This window comes from Copadichromis virginalis, linkage group LG16 (assembly GCF_057382275.1).
Source record: "Copadichromis virginalis isolate Kocher_CV1m ecotype Utaka linkage group LG16, C_Virginalis_male_GT1.1, whole genome shotgun sequence".
Lineage (NCBI taxonomy): Eukaryota > Metazoa > Chordata > Actinopteri > Cichliformes > Cichlidae > Copadichromis > Copadichromis virginalis.
This window is the reverse complement of record NC_140633.1, coordinates 12151478-12170118: the sequence shown is the minus strand read 5'-3', so window position 1 is coordinate 12170118 and position 18641 is coordinate 12151478. Positions and strand designations below refer to the sequence as shown.

Sequence of the window (18641 nt, the reverse complement as noted above, 5' to 3'; positions counted from 1 at the left end):
TGGAACAAGGAAAGTTTCACTAACACAGGCAAACAGAGGCTAACAGTTGCGAACAAGTGTTATTGGCAGAAAACTTCAGGATGTTTGCGACAACTCGCCTCAATATAGGGCTGGTTAATCTGGGATACCAGGCATTTTCCTGGTGGGCCGATGGGCCCAAAAAGTGACTCAAGGGTAAAAACATAAAATACTTGACACATAGCCTTTTGTTTATTATTATTTTTAGCTCTTACACCTATTGTTAAGTATATGTATTCCTCAAATATATTTAAAAAATTTTTTTTATATACAAACAGTAACAGAAAAAAAGTTGGTTATGTGGTACAGCCTAAATTTAATGTTTTGATCTCTTTTGGCTGACTACAACATGTTTGTCCTATAGCAGCCACCATAGTACTGAGAAGAGTTGACTGCAACAGTGTTGGGGAGTAACGGAATACATGTACCGCCGTTACGTATTTAAAATACAAAATATGAGTAACTGTAATTCGTTACAGTTACCGTTTAAAAAGGTGGTATATAGAATACAGTTATTTTGTTGAAATAAATGGATTACGCGGCGGTATTTTCCCGTTTCATATTGTCGCGGGTCAGGACTGTTTGGGTTTTGTTTGACAGCTACGTTCTGTTGTTCCAGGCGGCAGCGCTACGGTTGCCATGGTTACAGGGTGACGCGGGCCCTCTCTGCTACTGTGTGTTTCCTGGGTGAGAGAGCGACTTTTTGTTGTTGTTGTTGTTGTGCTAAGCTAATAGGCAGAATCCTACAGGCATAGCCCTAAAGAATGTAGCCTCATGGGCAGTGTAGTCCGTGCTGCAGGGAGAATAGACTGATGGCAGTCTGTGAGCGCTCCATCAAGCAGAAACGGGAGATGGAAGCGTGTAAATATAATAATAACCACTGCAGCCAAGAAGAGTGCCTGACGAGCCCAGTTGTAAGCTATTAAGACTTGACTGTACACTGTGTTCGTGTTTTCCTCCAAAACAATAAGTTCCGTTGGAGCAGCCTTTCAATGCCTCTCTCTGTCTCTTGCTAGCAAACTTGACCCAGGCAACAAAGTAAAGCTATTTTTTTCGGCTATGAGCCCGACACGGAACCCGACATATTCGCCAGAGGTCCCTTTACTATGGTTCGGAGCCGCGGACCTTAAGTAATAGTAATAAATCACATTCATGTAGTTGTAAACAGCATGATAATATATTAAGTAATCCAAAGTATTCAGAATACGTTACTCTAATTGAGTAACGTAACGGAATACGTTACACAATACATTTGGGGCATGTATTCTGTAATCTGTAGTGGAAAACATTTTAAAAGTAACCTTCCCAAATTCAAATTCATATTTTATTTGTCACATACACAGTCATACACAGTAGGATATGCAGTGAAATGCTTAGACAACTGCTCGTGACCTAAAATAAAAGACTATGAATAGGATAGGAAATAAATATCCTATTCTACTGCAATTATGCAATCTGCATAACTGCAGTAAGTGCAGTAAGTGGTTTTTGATGGAATTTTACTGCTTTTTCAGCAGAGCATCATACATAGTGTTTCTCACAACTGTAATGAATTGTAGTGGCACAAACATTTCTAGGACTTTTTTTGTATGTGTCTCCTGATGGGCTGGATCCAGTTTATTTCTCTTATATGTATTTTCTCTCTATTAATGGGAGTTTTTTATTTGGAAACGGCAGTGCTTAGTGGCCAGCTTATTTTTGGCAGGAAGAGAACCTGGGTGTATATGGACTTGATGGAATGTCTGAGCATTTATGAATTATCATCACAACAACAGTAACTACCAATGATACCATGGCAATGATTGAAAATAACTTTAACTATCTATTATTTATATTTATTTATATATCTAGCTATCTTGAAATAAGCTCAACTGTCCTGAATCCCTTCCTACATTTGAAATTGTACATTTGATTTAAATTCCCAACTCCCGGTACAGCCGAAAATCATGCTTTTGTTTTGAAGGGAATTCGACGGAAGTTGTTTGCTGTGTTTGGATGTTTAACTTGACTTTAGCTAGTTGGAGCGAGCCTATGCTTGACACACTTACCCACACCATACGCATACACAGTGTCGCGGCCTCTCCCCGAGCTTGTTCCGAGATTACGCCGCTTTCATCGGTTAGACAAACTAACGAATCGCCGGTGAAAGACTGACTCTCCCCCCGCCCTGCGCTGTGTGTGACGCTGGTTAGCTCCGGTACAAGCTGGGAATGTGTTTTATTTAACAATTACATGACGACTTGTTCTCCGTACGGTTGCGGGGGGGGGACGCTTGTTAGCAGGGCTGAGATTTTAGGCATTTTAAAGTTGCACCGTGGGTGCATACAGGCCACAACACCTCTAGCTAACTGAGTAACTTGATAAGGGACAGACAACATCTTGGGCGTCTGTGTTTGTTTCGGTGAAGCCGCGGAGGTCTCCAGCAGCAGCCATGGCAGGGACACGGACAGCTGCTCTGCTGGTCCTGGTGTGTTTACACTTCCATCGCTCCAGCTCTTTCAACCTGGATGTGGATAATCCCTTCGTATATCTCGGACCCGAGGGGAGCTACTTCGGCTTTTCGGTGGACTTCTTTAAGCCTTCAAACAACCTACAGTAAGATTTGTAGCAGAGTAGATGGTTATGGTGATGGAGAAGCGCCTGTTCAATGTAACCTTTGGTTTGCTTTACTTTACATTATATATGCTTCTGTTAAAGTACTTTACTAAAGTTTTACACTTGGACCCTTTTCTTTTTTAGTGACAAGTTCTGAGTTGTTAAATCTTAAAAACATATTACTATGACAACAAATTAGAAGACAGTCCATTAACAGCAGTCCATTAACTTTTAACTTTTACTTCAGTTCTTTATTAACCAAATTGTAAGGGCATAACTTTCAAGAAAAGGTTTTCTCTGTTCACAGCTACACCAGCTGTAACTTTATTTAAAACACAGACAAACAGGAACAGTGCCCAGAGGCCATGTAGGCTTGTTGCTCTAAACTCTCGTCTACTGAAGCAGTGGATATCCATGGTTATCCAGTTTTACTGAAGTGAAAGTAGTTCTCTCAAAAGAACACTACTGATCTAGTTGTTTTCAGACTCTTTTTGTTTAGTTAATTTACATCATTAACAGACTAAGTGCAGTCCCAAAATAGTGCCGATGCCCTCAGTCATAGAGGAGGTTTAACCTGAGGTGCATTTAAATTGTGTTTCCCATATTGTCAAGTGTCATAAAATTTCCTGAAAAACGTTTAAAAAAAAATTCCCTGGAGTGTGTGAGATATCCTAATAACAGTCTTATCATCTGCCTTGATGCTTCCTGGTCTTGTTTCTTGCTGTATCTTTAGAGTGTCTGCATGAAATGATAGCAAAAAGCTGCCTGTCATCCTCTCTCCCTGCACAGAGTTTCTGCAGCAGTTTTGTAGATGCACATTAACAAACTTGCACCGTGCTACTTTTTATGTATATTAAGAAAACAGGTTTTTCCCCAGACATCTTTAAAACATCATCCTATAACCCATACCCCAGTTGTTCATTTTTTGTGTGTGTTAAATCAATTCTTGTGGATTTCATTCCTTGTTCAACTAAACATATATCAGTAGGTACCCAGGAAAATGTCACTTTATTGCAGATAACTCCCTCAGAGCAGAGCCCTGTTGACCTTGGTACAGGAACATACTCAGATTCTGTAACTTTGTGTTTTAACTTAGTATCTAAAACCACTATGCTGTGTAGAGAAACATCGATTGCCTGCCATTTCTCCATATTTGAAAAAATATCAGAGGAATGTTGCAGTCTCATGTGACAATAGACTGACAGAGCGGACAGACAGTTAGAGACTTTCATCTACAGTAGCCTGAAAAACATTGAATCCTTTTAGTAACACTAATTAGATCAGCACTGAAATTCACTGCTCATATTACAGTTATTGCCATGGTCAGAGGGGATTTGTATAATATGATATCAGGACTGAAGCTGGCTGACCATGGCTTAATAATGTAAATATTTCCTCATACAGAACACGGTCACTGTGGAGACTCGTTTGGTTCTAGTTATTAAAAAGGAACTATACATCTTTTTTTCCTCACAGGGCCTAATGCATATCAAGCATTTTGGTTTACTGAACCCAGAAGTGACTGTGGTTAGATGATAGGGTGGAATGATAAGTTGTCGCTAGGAAACGTCATCTATAAACCATATGGGTTGAATGCACAGTTACAGATGCCTACTAACTAGTGCTAAATAACAGACAGACACTACAATTTCACTCACCAAAACTGAATCACAAACCTCTTAGATGCTCCGTACCACACCCATGTCGTCAACAGTTGTTTAAACATGGTGACTCCAGTTAGTGAAGCTGAAACCCAGCGGGTACCAATCAGCTACAGCTAAACATGTTGTCAGCATTCAGATGGATGAGTTATGAAAATAAATACAAATTCCCTCATACTAGAATTGTTATGAAGGTGGACACTCTCCACGGAGGCCAAAAACAGTTTTTACACCAGGCTGTAAACAGGCCTTGTAATGCATCTATGGGCACTGTCTCACATTTAGAGCTATATATTGTGTTAAATAAAAAAGGTGTTACAAACAATAAGCTACGCTAAGTTCAGGCTATCATTCAATTTTTATTAGCTAGTTTGAGGCAGCAGTAGTGGCTGGAAGCTAAAAAAAACCCCCAGCGTAACAATGTGTGGCCTGCAGTAATTACACGTATTGAGAGATCACTTGATTTGTAGCTGTTTTCCTGTTGTTGTTTTACTTTTATTCTACTGACTGTGGTTCCTGTCAGCTTTTAAAGCAACCACATCAATCAGTACAACCACCTCGGTCTCACTGAACCAGCAGCCTTTTAGCACGGCAGTGCTTAACGAATTAAAAGTATTCATTCGTTTTATAAGTGGTCAATACATTAGGTAGTGAAAACAGTTGAAAAGGAAAAATGTCCACTGAATGGCTCTTTATAAACAAATCCTGTTTCGCACTGCAGGGAAACCTTAATGCTTTGAACAAAGACCAACTTCACATGAAAACTGTTGGCTGTCTCTTGCAGCATCGCTACAAGCAGCCAAATTATGTTTTGTATTGCTGAGGAAATTTGTCATGTTACTGCAGCATCTACAGACGGGAGATGATCTGTGTTTCATATGTTTATTATATTAAGAACTAGTCAGTAGGGCATGTTCCAGGCAATGATACTTTTGGACAAACACTCACTGTTGCAGCACTGTGTAGACCTCTTTAAAGGGACACCAATACTACATATGAAGGTCATTGTACCAGTCTTGGTCAGTAGTACCGATAATATCATCTTGTGGTACTCTGGGTGTAGATTTGTAGTCCTGTGTGATTTATGCAGAGTAGAGACATCAACACTGGAAGAAATGAGCAGGTTGAAGATAAAAGCAGCATCCAGTGTTTTCTTTCTTTTCTTTTTAAATTTAGTTTGAACCGTATTAGAGACTAAAGTTCTGCTTTCACCACAGACTTCCTGGGGAGTATGAGTCTTTTGAGGAACTCCTCTACTTAAGATTTAACTGGATGAACCAGAGTTTAAAGTTCTGTGAGATGGTTAGATCCCCAGAAAGTCCTTGCTTTGGTGCTAGATAAAGTGTGTTTATTAGTTCACTGTTCTTCAGTAAATTGAACACACGGCTGAACTCTTGGCCTTTTTATGCATTAATGCATATCCTTATGCTAACAATATCAATCTCAGTGCTAAATATAAAAACCTGCCTGAAATGTGCTGTTGTTGGTATTACTTACACCACAAAGTTGGACAGTGATGACGCCCTGACTATGAGAAGATGGGGAAAATCCCACCACCTCATCACTGCGCCTCAGAACCTGAGCGATATTGAATCTTAATAACCACCAAAGACTGTCATTGAACTCTATAGCAGGAATAAAAACAAAACAAAAACAATGCAGATATATAGCAATGCTGATGTTCATTTTATGTGTACAGCAATGATTTAAAAATCTGATTTATCGGTCGATATTTTTTTCTTTCAGACGCAAGAAATCTAAAAAGATTACGTTAACATTTGTTATGAGCATTTAAACATGACACTGCAGTTCATAATAATACTGTTTTATTGTCACAAGCTGTGGACCGCTTGTTTACACTCTTCCTGACTCTGCTTGGATTAGCTTGTTGTCATGTTTGTGGCATTTGTGTGGCAGAGTGCACTCTGTATAAACTAAGCAACATCAGCACTCGTTTGAAGGGTATTTCTCCAAGCACTTCTTTTTTTTTTTTTTAAAAAACAAAAACAAACAAACTGTATTTATTGGCTGTTATAAATATCATTGTGGGTATATCAACAAATAGCCAGAATTAACCAATATATTAACCCTGTCTATTTATCTATCAAGAAATATACATATTCGTATAGCTAATATGCACATTGCATATCCATATGCAAGTATTTGATGAGTTCTTACTCACAGACTTTCCTCATATCGAGTTCATTCACAGAAATTACTATGGCAGTAAAGCTCCCATACTTTGAAACACCAGCTGACTCATGTATGCACAGATTTTTAGACTGAGGTGGTAACAGATGACTGAAAGATTAAGCTTTGTTTCCTAAGCTGAATGAGACACAGTTTAGCCTCTCTTGGTCAGCTTAATTACTACATGAGAGCATTTGTGGCTTTTTCTGTATGAGTTGGTGGCTGTTTGTGTTACGGAATAACGTCCTCTCCTCTCCTCAGGTCAGACGTTCTGATTGGAGCTCCTCGAGCTAACATGTCTGCGGACAGCATTGTGGAGAGAGGAGCAGTGTACAGCTGCCCCTGGGGCGGATCCAGCGCCTGTCAGCAGCTGGTGTTTGACAACAAAGGTACCAGAAGACCCCTTAGTTTGGTTAAAACCTCTTCCCCATCACCTTAGGGTGGGTTTAACCTTCAGTATCTCTCCCTCCTTTAATGAAAACCACTTAGAATTTACATTTTAATTCCAGACCATGATAGATATCATGAACAGTTTTCAGTAAGCATATTACTGATTGAATACTGAGGGTTCAGCTCAGCCTGTTTCTGTTGTTTTCATGCTAAGACGCATTCAGGAATGTGCGTTGAAGCAGAATGTGTGTGGACTCGTCCATGTACTGGGAGTGACTGACAAACTGCTGCCTCCTTCTGTTTATCCATGTTGCAATCATCTCTCTCCAGCATTGATCATAATTTAGTAATTTACTGTTTCTCTTTGATTGTGAAAGGCCAGATGAGCAGAGCACTGTCTTCACTGTAAATATTTACACAGTGATAAACAGTTAGAATTTGGTAATGTTCTGTGATGTGGGTATTAATCCCTTTATTGTCTTCGTAGAATTTCAGTCATTTTTTTTCTGTGAGGCAGCAGCACCCACACGTTCCAGGAATCCTGGAAGCTTCACACAATAAAATGTCCTTTTCTTAGGTGCAAATGGTGATTATTTCCTTTATATGTGAATGAAATGATTATGAAGAACAGCAGAAGTTGTCAAGGAAATGTTTTTGGTCATGTCTGTTGTTTTTACCAGGGGAAGCCAAAGTTACTCACTTTCAGAGAATATGTGGCATTTTGGATCTATAAATGAGTAAATCTGTGTTTCACAGACTTTTCTGACTACCCCAAATGTGATCCAGAGCTTTAAATGTTCTCGAGTACTAATTAATCTGTGTTTTTGGCTAAAAACTGCTGTACACTGGTATAAAAAATAGCGGATAAACTGAAACTGACACTAGCTGGTGAACCATTGACCCACTCAAGAACCGTAATTTCTCTCAGGAGCTTAAAGAGAGTTCATATTGAGCTAAGATCTGTCAGGATTTTACTTTGTCATATTCTTTAGTTCATAAGCTAATAACAAAGCAAGTGTAGGGCCTCCCACTTTCTGTTCAGTACACTAATAGTCTTATTGTCAATGAATAAGAGCTAATGAAGCTAAATGGCTAAAATAATGAATTCTACCTGTTTCTACAGAAAATGTTTTGAAAATGCAGAGCTGATAATATGTTTGCTTTGAAATAAAACAATGCTTATGTCCTCTTATAGTTTTACTTAAAGGGGCTGTTCTTGCGCATGAAATGCTACCATTCTGCATGGTGATTGGTCAGTTAGAGGTTAGTGACAGAACAAACTCACTTCATGGATTCTTTTCTCCTTCCTTTCAAGCGGAAACAAACATGTATAAAGAAGCAATTGATTTTTGTGGTCGAATGAAAATTCCTTAGAAAATTTTCAGCTGATTTCTCACATCATGCCAGAACTCAGAATGGCAAAGTGGGACTTGTTTCGGTGTCATTCTTGCGACTCATGGGATTGCATCTATTTTCATAAGCCCGTCTGTCAAAACCATAATAAAAATGTCTACAATAAAACCATTTCCTTCCCTTATGAAACCAGAGATTCAGATGGGTGTTCTTGAGTATTTAAATGTAAAAAAGGGAACTGTGTGTTAACTTTTTGTCCAGCAGACGTTTATGTTGCTGTCAGCTTTGCATACATGAAGTGTACATTTTTAAAGTCTCCTCTCTAGGCTTAAAGCCCATGTGACATTTGAAAGGTAAACAAAGAAAAGTTTTATAAGAAATCGTATCCGTTTTTGTTTTGTTTTTCCCTCCAGCCATGTTGGTGCCTGATGTTTTGCAAAAGTTGTACCATCTCCAAGCTTCTTCTTGGGAGATGATGTGCTCAGATGTGAACACACCTTCTTACTGCCTGACACATTTCATTTAATTTAATCATTTGACTTCTGCCTGCTGTTCTGTCTGGATGTCCTCCTTAATGATTCAGACTGGGAGGTGGTCAGTTGGCTGTAAGAACCTATAAGTGTGTTGTTGTTAAAAGTATTACATTCAGATGTCTTGTTACTTTTGACAACTTAAGAAGGACAAGCTGTGGTGTGTTCACCACTGACTTTAAAGCAGGAAGAATCACACCTCTGAATGCTGCGACACCCAGCACAACACTAGTGGTTTAAATTGCTTTAAATGTAAACTGGGTGTGTAGCTGGTTTATCGCTGGTGTTACCAAGGTCTCTTTGAGTGTCAACAGTATTGTGTCATATAAAGATTTGAAAGATGTCTATAAGTCTTTCAAAACAGAACTTATCCTCTGGTGAAACAGTGCAGTCACAGTGTTTCCAAATCACTGGTGACTGCACGCATTGACAGACATGATTTATAGTTTTCATAACGGGGCTGGGTAACTGTGGCTATATGATTAACTTTTCCTGCTAGCTTTCATTTTTTAAGAGTAGGTGTTAAATGAGTGACTGTCATCTTTTAGAGTGTAGGTTTAATGTCTTCTACACACTGGAGTGAAATACAAAAACACACCTAAAGATCCAAGGGAGAAAAATGGCAGGCACAGGAGAGCAAAGACAAGCCAGGTGTTGATGTTAGCTGAACAGTATGCTTGGGGCAATTGAGTTCATGTAGCAACCAAATCAAATCACTTTTATTGTCACATCACATGTGCAGGTACATTGGTACAGCACATGTGAGTGAAATTCTTGTGTGCGAGCTTCACAAGCAACAGAGTTGTGCAAAATACAATAACATAAACAGGCAAAATATACGAATGGCTAAATCTGAAACTAATAAATATATGTACAATATATATAATAGTATATGCTGACACTGACACATGCTCTAATAATGATGGCAAAGCACTGACTGACCAAAGCGATGAATAAACTTCTTTTTGGGTGCTTTGTGTTTTAAGCTATGTTTTTATGCACATTCTTAATTTGAGTTTAAGATATACCTAAGCTGAAATGTACAAGTCTTTTAAAGTCTAAAAAAACCACCCCTCTTAATCTATAAAAGCAAAGTGTGACAAAGTGCAGTGGAAAGAAATGATGACGTATATGAAGCATGTGACCTCAAGTTCCACTGAAGCTCTAGCTCCACTAAAGATGTGCAAAAACATCACATGAAAAAACAGAAACGTCATATTTCCGTTGTCTTTTCTACATTTTTATCTGGCACTCTTTCAGTTATCTCTTTTTCTGCTGTGGTGTTGGGGTAACCAACCAGCTACCTTTGGGTTTTTTTTGACATAGTCGTTAAGATTGACATAGCAATAGTGAATTAAATTGGTGGGATGGGAGATTTGCATTTGGTAACTAAGGAAATTAATTTGTTTTTCTATGCTTACATTTGCCAAGAAATCTCCAGTATACATACCTAACATATTTTACCCTAAACTGGAACCACACTTTCTGCCAGTTCCATTAAAAGAGGACATGGAAGACAAAGCGGAATGAAGGAAGTATAAATAGCCGGAGACAGGGCAGTATGTGTTTCTTTGAGCGAGGCTGTGTAGTTGAGCTTGGTTGGTATTCTGTGGGAGACCTCAGCCATGAAAATAGGAAGTTAAAAAACAAACAAACCACACAACACTCCAAAACAGTGACGTCCCGCCCCCTCCAGCATGGCGTCAATATTGCCCGTGCACAAGCTCTTTGCAGACAAAGAATACATGTAGTATCGTGTTAAAGCAGAGTTCATGTTGCTTTCACCATTTAAACCAACAGCGAATATTCTCCCTCCTCCTTTGAAAAATCTGACACTGATGTTTGACACACTTTGAGTGGCACATGAATAAAAACTGAAATCTTCACTGCCACAGTTAATGAAACTGCTTTCATTTTCCAGTAAAATAATGTTAGACATTCAAAGTTAGAACCTACAATTTAGCTCTCTAAATTTCTTTTAAAAGCCACAAATGCCAAGGATTACATTTTGTGTTGATCAACAGAATTGCTTTTGCTGCTTTTATTTTGCATTCATAAAACTAATATAGAATAGTGCAGGATTTAGTTGGAAACCTGCAGACTTAAATACCTTCAGCCTTATTATAATTTGGCTTTTTGGCAGAAGTATTCAGTGCTATGTACTGTACGTATATCTGTCTTTAATCAACTGATTTTGGCCTGTAGCTCTACAGCACTGGAATACCTGCTGAACAGTTGGCTTCATGCAGCCTGCTGTTCCAGGCCTCTTATGTCCATAAAAGGTAAATTTGTCTTACATAGCCTCAGTAAGTCTTGTAAAGCAGGCGCCTAGTGCAGGATGTTTACTTTTCAACTTGTTCAACTTCATCTCCTGATGTTACAGTCTAATTGATCAGCAAATTCCTTCCCATCTGCCTTAGAACAGGACACGGTCAGCACTGAGAGCCTGCAGGCTCGGACAGAAACCAAACATGTTCGGTGACACTCTTCTCTTTTGGTCGTAATGTAGTTAGTCAGTGGCCTAGTTATAATGCTGTGTGTGCACACACGTGTGAGTGTGTGTGCGCCCATGTGTGTGCTTTTCCCCACAATAGAGGCCTTTGTTGATGACCTGAGTAATTACTGGCCAAAAGCTTTACTGGACCAGAGAACAGAATTAACTGGAATTTGACTGTGTGTGTGTGTGATTGTGTGTGTCTGTCTCACAGTGACCCAGACTCAGCATTAATCTGTCCTGACTCTGGTTTTTTTCTTTTTTTGGGTTGTTTTATACTGTCTTCAAGAATATTGTGTACAGCAAATATATAACAGTTTTTAGATATTTGCTTTTATGTGCAGCACATAAAATTAGGTCAGAGGTCATAGTATTGCTATTAATAATGCTCGATAGAGCTACTAAAAATGACAATAGGTTTTCAGAATGACAGGAACATGTCATCATAGGATGCTTTATGTGTATAATTGATTCATTTTATTACAACATATGATGTTATGTACAGTAACTGGTTATAATCTAAACTATTTACTGAACAATGAAATGAATGCTGCTCACACTTTATCCATGTAAATAAAAAGAAAATGTACTGAAAATGATCCCAGGTACAGTACAATGTGTTTCAACAGGATAAACTTTGCGGTTGTTTTTACTGCACTACAAACTTTTTAAAAGTACGAAGCACAAAACTTTTTAAAAAGAACAAAGAAAAAAAATGTGTAGAAAATACAAAACTTCCCCTAAAAGTGAGCTGAGAGCGAGTAAGTGAGCTGCCTTGGTGGAGGTTTGTTGTTCTCACCACGTGAATGTCGATAATAACAAATTTTTTGGTTAGCAAACAACAAACAGTGTCTGAGTTTGTTCCTTTTCAGATGGTAACTAGCTGGCAGGAAACAGTTGGCATCATGGCTCCTTGATTCACCACCATAATTACAGATTAGGTAAGACTGATGCAAGTTATTGCCAAACTGGGAAACTAATCCTTTTGTACTTCATCCCTCGTGTCCACTAGAGCACTCTTTTATCAACCAAACAGCTCTGAGAGTCAAAGAATTTGAATTTAGCTGGAACTGCCGAGGCTGGAGTTTCCCATCCTGGTGGGAAAATCCCAAACTGTCCGTGTGTAATATCTGCCCAGGCTTAAATATTTATCTGCTTATTGCTTGTAAATATTTATCTGATTTCTATGGGAGTCGTCCTTTTGTTTCACTAATTCGGAGCTCAGTCTGTTATTATGTTTTTGTTGTTTTGTTGTTTGTTTTTTCACTCCAGCTGGGAGCAGTCAAATGCCAGCTGTTGTCTCCTGACAGCATTCCTATTATACACACAGTATCAGTCAGTGAAACCTGTGGAATCACAGGCATGTGGATTTGTGTGTTATAGTCCTCAGAGTAACTGCTATTTACATTGTATATGTACAAAGCTATTATCACTGTAAGTAACATTTTTTCATAATTCACATTTAAAACAGAGCTTTTAGTGACCCAAGTGCTGTACAAAGTATGTATGGCTACAGTATGTACACACACAAGAATGTCATTAAATGAAAAAGTAAAAAGTGGGCACAAAATACACAATTTAAGATGTTTGAAGCACCTCCATTGGGTTGTTTTGTTGAATGTTTTTCAATAATTTATTAAACATTGGTTATTCTGTGAAGATATAGTCAGATAATTTTGAGATTTTCAAGAACTTTGTTAAAGAGCAGTCGAAAAAGGCATGAAATGCTGCGATGGCACATACTGTCAGTGGTGTATAAGACTGTCATCAGTGTGCAAATGCCACTGTAAGGAAAAATGACGTATACTTTCTATTACATGGCATTACATAATTCCAGATGTTGTAGTTCAAATCCTGTTGCTTGTATAAATAAACAGCAACTGTCCATATGCAGTACTGTGCGAAAGAAGGTCAGGATATCTGGACTCAAGAGCAGAAGTGCTGTTTGGTCTCTCAGTCATAGTGAGACCTACTTCTCATCAGCATTGGTGATTCTCTGTAGCTCGGTTGGTCATTTTGAAACAAAAACACTTGTGTGTTTGCTAAAGTGTGAGGTCTGTAATGAAATGTCTGATGCAGAATGTGAGTGGTCATAATGGGAATCATACAGCGGTCCACAGGTCCATGAAAAGATGACCTTCATAGGGAGACTGGGGAAATTTTGTAGCCTTTTAAAACATGCGTCATAGCACGTGGGATGTGCTTATGTGTAATGGAGAGGGTGGCTACGCCAGTCTTGAATTAAATAAAAAAACAAAAACAGAAGGACCATTAAATTTCAGTGTGGTGTTCATCATTCAGTGCTTATTAGGAAAAACTGTGCTTAAGATGGTAATTAATGGTGTATGTTTGCAGTTGTAGTCATGCTGCGATCTGTCTGATTGTCTCCTGTTTTTCTTCCTGAAATACTCATCCTGTCTGTCCTTCTTTTAGGACACTGGAGATTTTCACAGCACTGCAGTCATTTATAGCCACAGCTGTGTATGTGTCATAAGTCTATCAGAATTCTAAGTTTATCCATGTTTGAATGGTGCGTGTTGGCAGGAAAAAAAAACCATATGCTGCCCAAACGTTATTAAACATAGGTCAGAGCTTTCCCGTTGGAAAACTGCTGCACTAAACTTTTAACAAAGACTGTCCCATGTCACATTATAATTTACCAATCAGGAATCTTCCCTGATTAAGATGGAGTCCCGACAGTCGACCATTTATTTCATGTAGTTATTGTTCATTTGAAAAACCTGGACAGTTTTGTGCTGCTGCAGATTTTAAAAGGGGAAAACGGACATCTTGAGTATTAGTCCAAAATTTGTATTTGTGTGTTTAAAGATATTTTTCTGCTGCTTTATTTTGTGGCCGTTTCTTTTTTTACCATCGTTGTTCTCTAATTTAAATTGTTTAACAATGATCTTTTTCTTTTTGCAGACGAAAGGACGCGTGATGGGGCTAAGATGGAGTTTAAATCCAAACAATGGTTTGGAGCGTCAGTGCGATCTGATGGAGAACACATTCTGGTAAGAAACACGGCACGTAAAATGTCTGAGGAACAGCACTAACTTCATGCCTTGCCTCATGGACTTTCTGTCCAGAGTACCCAGAATGTTTTGTCTCACTGCCGTTTTTTTCTTCCTGCTGAAGTGAAGACCTCTGAACTTTTGGATTGTTCAATGTACTGATCTAGCATTTTCAAAATCCTACAATTCCTGGTTGTAGTATGCAGATGATTAAATGAATTATTTCCATGGTCAGTCCACACTTTCACATATCTGATTTGACCACAGGAGCTGCCCATTTAGAACCATTGTTTTGGGTAAATAAAGTGTGCCTTCTCCAGTGTAGGAGCCTCAGAGTTGTTCTAAAAATCCTGAAACCTTTGATCCAAACCTTTGTGGAAAGGTGAAGGACAGTACAGTGCATATAAGCTAAGAAAATAACACAGCGTCTCATTTTGTTTTCGTCCACTGTTCTTGTTTCATTGCGGTCGGATATGTCTTAAGGTTTTGCATCAGTTTGTGCCAGTGGTGGGTTCTCCACCACAACTGAAACAGAAAGGCTGAAAGGATACACTACACCACCTTGCAAGAGTCCTCACAGTTAATGACTTAGAGGATGAAGCACAGTTTTACCAACAATCGACACCAACCATTTTTACACTGAACTAATATGTCGCTGGATTTGTTTTGTCTATGTGTGTATGCTCTGTAGGCGTGTGCTCCCCTTTACCAGTGGTCAACCTTAGGTGTCTCTGAGCGTGAGCCTGTGGGAACTTGTTACCTGAAGAAAGGAAACCAGGTGGTTGAATACTCGCCCTGCAGAACAGGTATGTTTGTTGCTTCCTGTCCTAGTATCTGCAGTGGAATTCTGTTCTTACCCCTCCCAGTTCAAGTGCATGATCTCAGCTACGGTGGCCACTGTAGGACAAACATATTTCAGAAAACATTTAGTCCGTTTTTCATAACAACCCGCAGCTGGACATGTTTCAATACTACATGTGCATTCTATATTTTAACATATTTGAGTAATATTGACACTTAGCAATACATTAGGAATAAGATAATAAGTGAGACATATTGTGCGATATTTTACATTTTTACCGTGGAGTTACCTCGAAAACTCTGCTCGCCGTTCATCTGTGATAAGCGCAGGCTATCAGTCTGCTGTTTACCACAGCTGTCAGTATGATACAAGACAACGTGTCAGTGAAGCTCACTTCTGTTCAGTGACAGCGATACTGAGGTGAGTTTTTGAGGAATTTTTCTGTCAGCGCGTGCTGGTGGTTTTTGCTGCTGGAAGTGTTATTGAACTTGGGTACTTTTGAATAAACTCTCATACAATGTGAGAATGTAATCAAACTTCACGTCAGAAGTAAAGTGTGATTTTTAGCACACTCCAGCCCAACATTAGCCTATAACCAGCTGTTATTGTTTAGCTGGCTCATTCTCAGATATCCAGAGACTGGAGGGTCGCATTTTTAATTTGCTGTATAGTTTCAACTATGTCAGGAATAAATGAGCATGTTCATGCACATTTTCATGTTAGGGCTCTGACCTATGTTCAGTTCAGACTGAAGTAAGATCTTCAGTAAGGAGGAAAAGGATGAGGTGGAAATGAGGAAGGAGACAGCAGCAGAGTATGAGACTCATAATAAAATATTAAATAACCTCAAAAAATGACTTTTTTAGTTTTTTGTATTTAATAGATATTTAAGCAGTTAGTTTGTTAGTTTTTACCCCACTTTACAGCTGGGTGGCATGGACACCCAAGTTTGTCAGTGCGATAACTCCAGCATGAGGCGACGTAGGAATTCAGACCATAGGCACGTCTACTAAAAAGTCTTGAATGAGTTTGAATCTCAGTGACCTCGTCTTCAAGGTCAGGATAAGAGGTCACGCTTTCTGAAAATCTTGTCATCATATATCATCATATCCTTCTATTTGGTGCTTTATAATAAATTCTGCTATTTTATTTCTTCTCCAGATAAAAACTCACCAGAAGGGCAGGGCTTCTGCCAGGCTGGCTTCAGTGTCGATTTCCTTAAGGTAGGATTCACACACGCTGTCCCCAAATAACCTGTTTTGTAAACTGCCTCAAAGTGCTCATTGTCAACTACGTCAGGAGTTAGTGAGGCTGTCTGCAGTGCTGCTGCTCTTGGAAGTTAGGTGTCAGTACAAATGAACAAATGAGTACCTAATCCAATAGTAATGTTTAGATTAGTGTGTGAGATTGTTATTTTTTTTTAATTTTTATCATCCCTTTAGTTTGTTTTTGTGGACAGTAAACAGGTGGAAGAAAATGTAGTTTTAAATGAGTGTATCTTAGTTTACCTAGTGCACCTTGTTTATATAGACAGGAAGCAGCATGAAGAGAGAGAGAAATCTGTCTGGGATATACAGGGTGGGCCATTTATATGGATACACCGTAATAACATGGGGATGGTTGGTGATATTAAAGATGTGTCACATGGCCCTCTTCCTATTGAAAAAACAAAAGTTGTATCCAAGATGGCCGACTTCTAAATGGCCACCATGGTCACCACCCATCTTGAGGAGTTTGCCCCCTCACATATACTAATGTGCCACAAACAGGACTTTAATATCACCAACCATTCCCATGTTATTACGGTGTATCCGTATAAATGGCCCACCCTGTAGTTTTGCAGTTCAGAGCCACATCCAGGAAATTAAATATTGAGTTTTGCTGATTAATATTTGTTTAATCAACAAAACTCAACAACTTGCTGCTGGACGGTGATTTTAAACAAGTCAAGCCTCACACTGCTGGCGCTTCCATAAATGGTTCTGCATAACAGCATTTGCTCATAAAAGAAATTTCTCACAGCATTTTTCATGTAAGACAAGTTAATGAATTCAAAAACGAGTTTAAGTTATAGGATCACTGTAGTACTTAAGATGTATGCTTTGGAGATTCTCATAGCATCTTAATACTTCAGTGTCTGTGGGATGACATTCCTATAGATAAAGGCACGACCAAATGAGAGTTGGAGAAAACAGTGCAGGCTGTGGAATGTTGTATACACTGCACAGTTAAGCGATTTTGAATCAGGAGATAAAAATGCAATAAGTCTTCAGTTGCAGCAGATTGTCCTTTCATCAACCATCAATTTGAGGTTTTTAGTTTAGTACAGCAGTGTCACATTCAGCTAGAATTCACTGCCTCTCTATTTGTTACAACATAATGCAAAATTAATAATGGTAGAAATGAAAGATTTGGGGCGAGGATATGATCCCAGTCAGGGGAGCATCTGTACTGAATCACTAGTTCAGTAAGTTGAACTGTTAACCCTTTGGAAAAGAATGTGTTTTTTTACTATGAGACTGAGTAAGGAGTGCAAGACAAAATCTGGATTTTCCTTTCCCCTCTCCTTTTTTATGTCTTCAGAATGACAAAAGGGTGGTGGTGGGAGGACCTGGCAGCTTCTACTGGCAGGGTGAGTGTAACACTGACTTACGTGTAGGCGTTTGTGTGTGTGTTTCCTGCTGCCACCTTAAAGCAAGTGTGGTGACTCACACATGAAGACAAACAGTTCATTTCCAGGTCATCCAGCCAGCCCTGTTTTCACTGCCCCTCTCTCTGTTTTTAGTTCAGGGTGAACAGACAGAGACCGGCACCTTTTTATGAATGACAAGTAGTAACAAATAAGGCTATGACAGAGCATTCAGGCCGAACACTGTGTCAAAAAGGTGTTTGTATATCCCTCCACATCGTTGATAACATGGTCTGCTGCTCGATGAGGCTTTCAGCTGAGCTGTCAGTGGTTTTAAAAGCTGCTGGATCAGCATGAGCAGTGTGTGCTGTGTCACTGTGGGGTCTGGGGGCAAGAGAACATTTACTGTAACTGTATTTAAATATAGTTTTACGCTAGGTACTTTACCCCTTTCACGCATAGTGGTCACAACAGTGGACAGTTATTCAAGGCCTGTTTTCTTGTATTTGTGTCAGTGTTGATGGTATACTTGCACATAAACCACTACATTGGAGACTGATGTGTCACTCCATACCCTGCCACCCACTCCAAAGGTGATGTTGTCCACCTAAGTGGACTTGTAAAAAAACTATTTGAAAAGTGCATGTTTAAAAAATCATGTTCAAAAATCTGTTTTTTCATGCCTAAAGATGAATAAAAATACTTAATAATAATAATAATAATAATAATAATAATTCATCAGAATCAGAAAGACTTTATTTATCCCCAAGGGGCAATTAACATACAACAGAGCAGCATGACGTTGAAGAACAGGACATGGCATAAACATGAAAGGGTTAAAGAAAGGTAGTTTTTCTGAGTCTATCCACTGGAATACAGAGTCATAACTATTGTTTTATAACTCTTAACTGAAGTGGACTTTGTATTCAAGTTCAAATTTGGTCCTAAAAACTGTTTTGCTTGTG

General features: G+C 38.9%; 1 protein-coding gene across 2 annotated transcripts in view; it reads left to right on the top strand.

Moving 5' to 3' along the window:
* The first annotated feature begins 511 nt into the window (after window positions 1-511).
* The window catches only part of itgav (integrin, alpha V), a 40729-nt gene continuing 22599 nt past the window's right edge, over window positions 512-18641 (top strand). The window contains exons 1-7 of one of the 2 annotated variants that reach the window (XM_085435362.1): window positions 675-705; window positions 2426-2613; window positions 6726-6853; window positions 14157-14245; window positions 14937-15051; window positions 16209-16270; window positions 17631-17679. In XM_085435362.1, the coding sequence (XP_085291488.1) occupies window positions 2450-2613; window positions 6726-6853; window positions 14157-14245; window positions 14937-15051; window positions 16209-16270; window positions 17631-17679 (607 nt within the window). In that variant the 5' untranslated portion in view covers window positions 675-705; window positions 2426-2449. Of the gene's footprint in view, window positions 706-2425; window positions 2614-6725; window positions 6854-14156; window positions 14246-14936; window positions 15052-16208; window positions 16271-17630; window positions 17680-18641 lie in introns of both variants that reach the window. The other variant, XM_085435363.1, reaches the window with a different exon arrangement.